The 10,198-nt window shown below is 32.9% G+C and overlaps 1 protein-coding gene across 1 annotated transcript in view; it reads right to left on the bottom strand.

Annotated features, from left to right (window-relative positions):
- Positions 1–1,051: 1,051 nt before the first annotated feature.
- BBS7 (Bardet-Biedl syndrome 7) overlaps positions 1,052–10,198 on the bottom strand; it is a 35,545-nt gene continuing 26,398 nt past the window's right edge. Inside the window, exons 14-19 of the mRNA XM_042935595.1 lie at positions 8,234–8,373; positions 7,137–7,301; positions 3,849–3,958; positions 3,626–3,729; positions 3,371–3,494; positions 1,052–1,254 (exon numbers count right to left, since the gene is read on the bottom strand). Coding sequence (XP_042791529.1) covers positions 1,121–1,254; positions 3,371–3,494; positions 3,626–3,729; positions 3,849–3,958; positions 7,137–7,301; positions 8,234–8,373 — 777 coding nt within the window. The 3' untranslated portion in view covers positions 1,052–1,120. The remainder of the gene's footprint in view (positions 1,255–3,370; positions 3,495–3,625; positions 3,730–3,848; positions 3,959–7,136; positions 7,302–8,233; positions 8,374–10,198) is intronic.

Raw genomic sequence — 10,198 nt, 5'->3', positions numbered from 1 at the left:
AAAACTCTCAGTGATATGTGACTTTAACAAATTTTCAAATTTAATATACAAGGCTTGCATATAATAAATATAATGGTATATGATTAAGAAGCATTACTGTTTTCTGACAAATTCATGAATGTGCCCTTCTTGAAAACATAAAGAATAGCTTATTTCCATTATAATCTTTATGCCATTTTAAAACAACCTTTAAATACAATATTTCCCTGAATATGACAAAATGTAAATTAAGATTAATGAATAAAACTTCTGTATTCTGTAACCTTAAAGTCATATTTCCCTCCATATATGATAAAAAGGTAATCAGTGGATCCTAGTACAGGAAAATCTAAGAAGCCATCACTATTTCTGCACTATTCACATATAGGACATTTGTACAGCTCTACTGGTTACAGGACATCAAATTAAGATCCCTTCAATCTGTGCAAGCTCTGCTCATTTCCCTGGCCACTATTTATAGCACTGGGGCAACTCAAGCATTTCACAAACTGAGCATGGGTCATAAAAACATTACCTAGCAAAAGTGAAATCAGTTGCAAATCAATCTCAACTCCTAGAAAAAATAATTGGTAAGTTACTTCCACTAGTTAACAACGTATACAGTAACCAGGACACAAGCCAGGCAACAGAACTTGAAATCTGGTCCCAGTTTTACAAATAACAGCATGTCCTCTTTATCACTTAACCTCACAGAGAATTGGTTTTCTTATAGACTTGACAAAATAATATGTATTGTGAAGATCAGATGAAGTAATGTATGTAAAGACATTTTGAAAACTTTAAAGCAATTTATACATATGTGTAGCTTGTTATATATTTGAATAGATTTTTATTTTCCAAATATTTCTCAATTTAAAAGTTAAAATATCCACTTGCAAAAAATTCATTAACGTCCCTTATAATCATTCCACTTGTTTTAAAATAAAAATTCCTTTATTTTTAAAAAGCTCCATTTCTCAAAATTAGAAGCACTACTAAAAGAAGTCACATCTTAAATATTTTTAGATGATATTAAAAAGCATTTGAAATAAAAGTGTGTACAGTTAGCATGTCCTGTATTTCTGTTTTAACATACTTTGTTTAAAAAGACAACTCTGGAACTTTACCTTGTTTATATATTTCATGCAGCCTCAAAGAAAGCAATCAATGCATTTTGATCATAACTGTCCAGAATCTCCAGTAAAAGAGGTACTTTGGTTTTTACATTGGTGCCTTTGAACTTGAACTTATCTATGAAAAGATCGGTGATCATGCCTATAAAGAAAAATGTTAATTTCCTATCATTGATTAGTACTAATTTCTAACACAGTACTTAATGAAAGTAAGTTATTACTTGAAATTCTCTAAGCACGCATAATTGCATTATTTAATATACAAGGCTAAAGGGATTGATACTATAAACAATATTTATTTGGGGGATTTTCTTTTTAAAGTTTATTTTGAGAGAGAGATAGCCATCAAGCAAGCAGAGGAGGGGCAGAGAGAGGGAGAGACAGAATCCCAAACATGCTCCATGCTGTCAGTGCAGAGCCTGAAGTGGGGCTCTAACTCATGAACTGTGAGATTGTGACCTGAGCCAAAATCAAGAGTCAGACGCTTAACCTCTGAGCCCATCCAGGTGCCCTTATTTGGGGGTACTTTAAGGCAAGTTTCAAAACATAAATCATTTGGCTAATAATCCTCTTAACAACTGGTTAAAAGCTACTGAATTCAGATAATTAACTGCTGGCCAGTTCTGAATTGCTTTTGGTATATATAACATCACAAGTGGTTTATTTTTCCCACCAAGCTGGCCATTTTGAGATAGTGTAGACAGATTCTGTTTTTAACAGCTGTATTTGAAATAAAATATTCCATCAATATATTGAACATTCTTGGGATTTATCCAAGACATGTTTCGGAATTTTTTATATTTTAGAAAGATAATAAAAGGAATATACCATATATGCATAATATCCAAGGGGAATAAGTGGCAACATCTGATAACAAAACAGAATAGTGTTTCTGCAACAAAATATGTGGATAAATATTCACATTAAGTGGAATAAAAATGACTATAAATAACCCCATGCCAGTTTAAGTAAGGTTTGTCATTAAATTATTAATTCAGATCGTGTCAAATTTGCTACCAAATGATTTATGAAACAAGCTTTAGTTTTCAAAGCTTTCTGGATTTTGGAACTGGTGGTGAGAGATGGTTTTTTGTACCACTCATCTTCATGTGTTTGTCATATTGTAAATATTAAGATATTAGATATTGTTATAGTTTGTGAGCAAGTCCCAGGGTAAAAAATAAATTCATTAGACAGGCTTAAGATCAGTGTGGATAGATGATACCAATTGACTCTAAAAGATCTGGCATAGCGCAAACAGCATGCAGTTTGGGGTGAGGAAGTTCTAATGCAGGCTTTGCCACTACAAATGTGACAACAAATTCTTTAGTCTCAGATTTCAATTTAAGAAAATGTAAAAAATGAAGATAACACCATCTATCTTGCAGAGTTGTTGTAAGGATTAAATATCCCAACTGATTAATAAAGATGTTATAAATCAATAGGTGTGCTATACACAGCAGGTCTTATATAAAGATTGCAAAATAAAAGAAGTTTTCCTTAAGCTGTTCCATTCTTCCTCTTTCTCTCCTTTCCTTCACATCTCCCTCTTGCTCTCACTGTTTTTCAAGACAATTTGTGAAACATCCAACATGTCACCACCAAGGCAAAAAGAGTTTTGAACTATAAATTTATAGCACAATGTATCATTTATTACATTTTGCCAAAAAAATACTAAATGCTGCATTTTGATATTTCATAGTATCAACAAAACCTGAAAATTATTTGTGTGAAATACAGCCTACATTTTAATGCTTCATAGGTTGGGGCGCCTGGGTGGCTTGGTCGGTTAAGCGTCCGACTTTGGCTCAGGTCATGATCTCACGGTCTGTGAGTTCGAGCCCCACGTCGGGCTCTGTGCTGACAGCTCAGAGCCTGGAGCCTGTTTCAGATTCTGTGTCTCCCTCTCTCTCTGACCCTCCCCCGTTCATGCTCTGTCTCTGTCTCAAAAATAAATAAACGTTAAAAAAAAAAATTTTTAATGCTTCATAGGTTATATTCACTTCACACCGGGTTTCTTCATGTACAGAAATTAATTTACTGCATTACACCTATTTCACTTTTTTACTTTCATTTTACCCAGTAAAAATATTAAATATGAAAACTAATTTGACAAAAAATTTGATGCAATAAACTAGCTGTCACTGGTTCATGAATGCTGTAATCTTTGCTTATCTTTCTGCCCATTTTCTCTCACATGATCCTTCGTAAACAGTAGGAAAGGAATATGGCAAAGTTTTCTAGAATAGTTCACTAACCGTAGAGTCTTTCCAGATGTGCAGGTTGCTTTTTGTATTCTTCCTGTAGGTGATCTGCCTCTTCTAGAATACAGCGATATTCTGGTATCAGAAAGTTTGTATTTCCTTCATGAACCTGCAATTCCTTATTTAAAATTAAAAACAGAAGCACTTTAATGTTCAAAATTCAATCCAGTGTAACTTTAAAGTCTTTACAATTTTAGAAATTCCATCACAATAAAACAATGATTGTGAATCCACGAAATACATACTTACTTTTAAAGCATCAATTAATTGCACTTTCTTAGCCAAAAGCAACTGGTACTCCAGCTTTGGGTGGATTAGCTTTAAAGTGTGTTTGACTGATACTTCATTTATCTCTAGAAGAAGTTGATCCAGACACAATTAGGTAAGTCACTTTGATCAGAAACATTGTTACTGTTAACAAAAATACCCCTCCAAAATAATTCATTTTTCTTTTTTTTTTTTTTTTTTTTACCGTACGATATGTTGAGGTTAATTTTCCTTTTTGTAGCTTCTTTAGAGAGCACATCTTTTAGGATGGATATAGTAGAAATGTTGTCAGATTTAAAAACTCCTTCTCCTTTCCTATAAAATTAATATATTTTTAAAAGAACAGCTTTAGAAGAAAATATAGTAACTAGGTCCAGTGAATACATATTTTCTGACTAGGAGCTGGTTTTTAAAATTCATTTGATTTTAGATCTCTTTATATACACATCACATTATTAATATAAAGCATATTTAAGTGTGTAAACTTTTATTATTCAATTCAAGTTCTGAACATAATTGTGAAACTAAACAAGATGTTAGATATATGCCTCTTAAACATGACAATTACCTATAAGTTCTTCCTTAAAGCATCTTTCTTTACTTTCACTAATAAAATTTCCAACAACTAACCCCATATGTATATAAAATGCATTTATAATTGCTTATTTACATGATTTTCTTTGATGTAATCACCCAAATCACAACATGACTACATTCTTCATTCTCAAAAGAAAGCTGATATTAAACCTAAGAGTAACATCTTTCATTCTTCCATGCCCATCATTTATTGTCACTTATTATGCACAGAGGACTCTTCATCTTCTTTACAGAACCATTTCTTTGTTCTCTTACCTTTCTCAATCCATATATAGTTGACCCTTGAACAATGTGGGGGTTGAGGTGCTGAACCCCTGCACACTCAAAAATCCGCATAGAACTTTTGACTCCTCAAAAACTTAACTAGCTGACCAGAAGCCTTACCAATAATATAAACAGTCCATCAACACATATTTTGTATGTTGTATGTATTATATACTGTATTCTTAAAGTAAAATAAAAAAATGTTACTAAGAAAATCATTAGAGAAAATACATCTACCATAATGTACTGTATTTATATATATATTAAAAAAAAATCCACGTATAAGTGGTCCCATGCAGTTTAAACCTGTGTTGTTTGAGGGTCAACTGTAGTCTCACTGGCACTGGCCTCATCCCCATTTGTGGGACTTTCGAAGGAAGCATTTAGCAGTGTATTCCAACCTCATGGCGTTATACTGACACTCAATCCTGGAGCTTTTATTTGGAACTATTCAGAAAGAGAGGCTCTGGGATAGATGAAAAGATAGAAAACTGGATGGAATTGCTGGTAGCCACATGGCACTTATTTGAAAAGCCAAAAAAAAAAAGACAAAAACAGAGCTGAGCAATGAAAAGAGACAGTTTTGATGATATCAGGTAAGCCAGGAATCCTGTTCTGCCTGAGGCAGATTACTACTAGGCTTTTAAGTTATATGAGCTAATAAATTCTTTTTATTTGGTTAAGTCTTCTTGTATTTGGTTCCTTCTTATGATAATCAAGTTTCCTAATTAATACATATACCACCTTTCATGTATTAAATGCTGTCTTTTTATTTGGTTTTCACACACACCAATAGTTTATATTCACTAGTTGTAGACAAATGCTAATTCTTTTTTCTAGAAAGGTGAATCCTACATACTATATTGATTTCAATTATGTTTTAAAAATCATATTTTCACTAGTATTTAATTTTAACTGATGATATTTAATTTTAAACACTTAACAGTACCTGGCACTGTAGAATGACTCACATGGTTTATCTTCTTTTAATCATCACAGCTCAACAAAGTGCTATTATTTCCGACCCCCAAAAAAGAAAACTGAAGCTCAGAGAGTTAAATAATCCAGGTAGATCAAATAGTTGGTGAGTCACAGAGCCATGATTCAAACCTAAGTATGTTTGCCTCCAAAGCACATGCTTCTATACTTTCTCCACATAAATGTATTTTATTTAGGCACCCAAAAAACATTCATTGAGCAAAGCCATGTGGTAGGTACTTGGAGGAAACATACAAAGATAATTAAGAAATTGACTCTGCCCATGAAGAGCTTAAAGTCTAATTTGAAGAAACAAGTTTACATAAAAATTATTATATACTTCAAACAAATAACAATAAATACCTAAGACAGGTAAGAATAAAATACTATGGGAACAGAAAAGAGAATCTCAAGGAAGGCTTCAAAATACAGCAACTGAGTTGAGCCTTGAAGGATAAGTAGAGTTTTGATTGTTAAGGAAAGAATACTTAAGGGCACAGAATGGGAAAATACAAAGGTATGCTATTATAATAATACAGAATATGCCAGGGGCATGTTGAATTGTCTGCTCTGATTAAAGTGTGAGGTTTACTGTGGTACTTCAGAACAGGAGTCATTATTACAGGTTTAGACACATGTAAGATCCCTTGGAGGGCAAAGTAAAACCTCAACAGAACTGATGCAAAAACAAAACAAAACAAAAACAGCTATACTGCTGGATACTTCTTGGTCCCAAAAGGCTGCATTCTGAGGTAAAATTATGTGTTCACTCCTATTTCCAGAATTTAGCATGGTAAAGTCTCAGCTAGGAAGCAAGAAGTAGAATAGCTCAATAATCTGTTTAGGGAGAGAATCCTAGACAGAGAGACAGGTATAAGCTCAAAGAGCAGATGTAGAGAAATCAGCCTTACCCAAGAAATAGGTCATTTCACATTCAAGAGACAGGAACAAAAGAGAAGGAAAATGTAGCCTCTACTATATTCAGAAACAGAAATTATAGAAGCCTATTGGAAATGAATGAGTAGTGACAGTAAAGGGGCAGGAGTGCAACTGGGAGCTTGAGAAGAGTGTAGAATATGACCTCTACCCTCAATATGATAGCTTCAAAACCCTGTACTGTTCTAAACTCTCAAGTTCTGAGCCATATTCTATTTTTGCCTAAAGAAATTCAATGGAATTTTTACTGAAACTAGAATAAATGAATCAATTTGGGGAAGTACTGCCATGTTTATGTCTTCAATTGATGACTACTGAATATATTACTCCATTTAATCAAGTCTTTTATGTCAATAAAATTTTAAAGTTTTCTTCATGTAAGTTCTGCATATTTCTAATAACAGATATTTCTGCAGATCTTATATGGATATTTTGTTATTGTTATTGCTACTCTGATAGGGTCTTTTCAAATCATTCAAATCATTTATTTTCTAACTGGTTATTGTTGGGAATAGGAAAGGTATTGATCTTTCATATTCGTCTGTATTCAAACATTTTTTTTAAATCATTAATTCTACTTGTTTTTCAATAGATTCTCTTGAACAGTATAGGTTTTCAGTCACATTATTTTCAAGTTATTCCTGCCTTAAAACAAATGAAAATTTAGAAGCTCTATTTATATAAAAACATTCCTGAACCAGTAATAAGTTTTATTTACCTGTAGGTACTTTCAAGTTGTGTATCCAGGAAGGTGTTCTGAAAATAAAATGTCACACATTCTCCTGCTGGAGGTTTCTCAGGGACTTCAGGCAGGCAAAAAACCACCCAGGAGTGAACTTCAGCAAAACTGAACTGGCCTGTTAAAGTCAGTGTATTCATGGGTCTGTAATTTAATAGTGGAGGTACACATTTGTGTGTAGGAATACATGGAGGTATTATATGTATACAACACATTAACAGAATTTTGCAATAGTAGTTAAACAAATATAAAAGTATATACAAATATAAACAAATATAAAAGTATAAACAAATATAAAAATATTAAATTTTCTTCAGATTAATATTAACCATAAGATAAATAAAATTTTCAATCTCATGGAAAAAAAGGAATGCTTACCTATATCTGTGCTTTAATGTTCAATTAAGCCTCCAATCATAACTGTTTCCTGTATCAGCAAGTTACTTACTTTTCCAAGTCTCTATTTCTCATTTGTAAAATGGGGACATTACTACCTGTCTTGCTTGCTGTAAGGCTTAAATGACAATGCATAAGCATCTAGTACAACATACAGCAGAGGGAAAATATTCAGTAATTGTTCATTTCTTTCCCTTCTCCTTCATTTAAGCTCATGGTCTCTCATCTCAGGAAAGAAAGTGAAAAACTACCAACAGGAAGATGCTTAAGTTGGACTGGAACTCAGAAATAACAGGGACTATCACAACCAATTGATTTGCCAATATTCCCTGAGGTGAAACAGAAAGGAAATATAACCTTTGAGGTTAATACTATAATAAGATCCTGTTCACAGAGAACTCAAGTGCAAAACAATATTTATTCACAACAGGTATTTGGGAGAGAGAACTGTTACTCTACTGAGATCAGAATGGTAATATATGAGAAAGATAGGAAAATCCAACTCAAATCAGCCTTTAAAAGAAGACAAATCTTATATTAAAAATATGAATCCACAGTGCTTAAATATTTAATTTTTAAAATGTACAAATAGCTACCAGATTTATACTATAAAATGAAAAGCAAGTTTATCTGTATCATGTAATATACTAAAAAATAAACTGCTCCCTCCTTTGTCCTACCTGTCATGATCAATAAAGTGAGTTCTTTGATGGAGTGAAAGGGGTTTGATAAGGTATTGGCGGACCTGACAGGTTTTGGGTTGAATCCTTGGAGTCACATATGCTTGAAGTGTGCCATACTGGCCTTCAATTGAACGAATCTGAGTAAACACAAAAGAAAAGAAAATAAGAATAACCTAGCAACATAACACAAATGTTATCTTTAAAATGTTCAACACAAGTAATCAAGTAATTAGACCTTAATCTCTTCTGTGATATTCTGAAGGAAATAATGACATTTTATTAAACAATTACTTTTTACCACTAGAGTAAAGGAAAATTTAAAAAGCTTTGGCAGGCAAAAGCAAACTTAATCTATCTATAAAAGTTATCCCCACCACATATTTTTAGATGATCTGTCTACACTTAGTAGTGCTGTGTCATTCCAAAAAAAGTACATTCTTACATACTAACCCATCACATCTAAAACCACAAGTGTCTAATATAGTTCATAAGATTCACATCAAAAATGGTTAAAATTTAGACATTTTGTTGAGGTGGATAAGTGAGTTTTTTAAATAACTAAAACTTAAATGTAATACTTCATTTTCTCATAAATAAGGGTATTATAGCATATAGCTATTGACAGCTTATATTGACATATAAGAATCTACTGACAGAAAAAAAGTTTCTAAGAACTTAATTCTTGATTTTCTATGAAAATACAGAAGTATACACCATCTAATTATAACATATTTAGATTAGGAAATTGTTTTGAGTTATTTTAAATATACCTGGTTGGACCTCCTGAGGATTCAAAACACTTAACAGAAAATAAAAATTCATTACACTGTGAAGAATTAATTTTTCAGGAGTTGGAAAGCTGTCCAGCTTCTCCCTCTTGCCCCCCCGTCTCCGTTTCTCTCACTTCAAATTCATAGATGGACTGTAGTACTTCTTGAATTACAATGGTAGCTTCTCTAACCATAGCTATATTTTAACATAGCTCTAACCTGGCTATATTTTATTTATTTTGAGAGAGAGGGAGAGCACGCATGCAAGTGAGAGGGGGCAGGGGAGAGAGAGAGAGAGAGAGAGAGAGAGAGAGACACTCCCAAGCAGGCTCCACACTGTCAGCGCAGAGCCTGACGCGATGCTCGTTCCTATGAACCATGAGATCATGACCTGAGCCAAAATCAAGAGTTGGATGCTCAACTGACTGAGCCACCCAGGTGACCTGCTAGCTGATATTTTAACTCACACTTTTCCTAGCATATGAGGGGGGCAGAAATCAATGTTTTACCTAAATGGGAAAGAGAACTAAAAGTTTAAAGCAAGGTCTTTTGCAAATGTTACACTGCAAATATTGCTCTAAATGGAAAGAGAGGAAAAATAAAAATACAGAAAAGAAATAAAAAATAGATCTGATACAGCTATATTTCAGGGTTTCTTTTTTAAAGGTAAGCTTACACTAGCACATAATTTTTTCCAGAATAAAAAGTCATAATGCTTTTTTTGATTATATAAAAATTCATTTTCATTATTAAAAATATAAGCAATACAGAAAAATTAGGATGAACATACAAGTCGCCTGAAATCCTACCACCCAGAAATGATCATGATTGCTATTTTGGTAGTCATACCTTCATACATTTCTCTATGCACAAGTACAAAAACAAAATCATAATTTCACATGAAGAAATTCTATTTATATCATAGACATCTTTCTTTTATTTCTAATAGTCACATTTTCCCCTTATCTTTGTCTTTCCTAATGCCATCACCTCCCTCCCACTCCTATCCCACCCATGCTTTCTCCTGTGGCATATGCTATCATACCAGACAGGTATGTTTCTTTTCATACCTTTATTCATATGTAAATAAAATGTATTTACATATATGGGATTTTATCCACATCTTGTTTTTCATGGAATTCACTCCATGTTAACAGGAATAGATCAATGCCTTCCTTATTGCAGCTGTGTT

The sequence above is a fragment of the Panthera leo genome, chromosome B1 (genome assembly GCF_018350215.1).
Source record: "Panthera leo isolate Ple1 chromosome B1, P.leo_Ple1_pat1.1, whole genome shotgun sequence".
NCBI classification, from domain to species: Eukaryota; Metazoa; Chordata; class Mammalia; order Carnivora; family Felidae; genus Panthera; species Panthera leo.
This window is presented reverse-complemented; position numbering and strand designations above follow the sequence as displayed.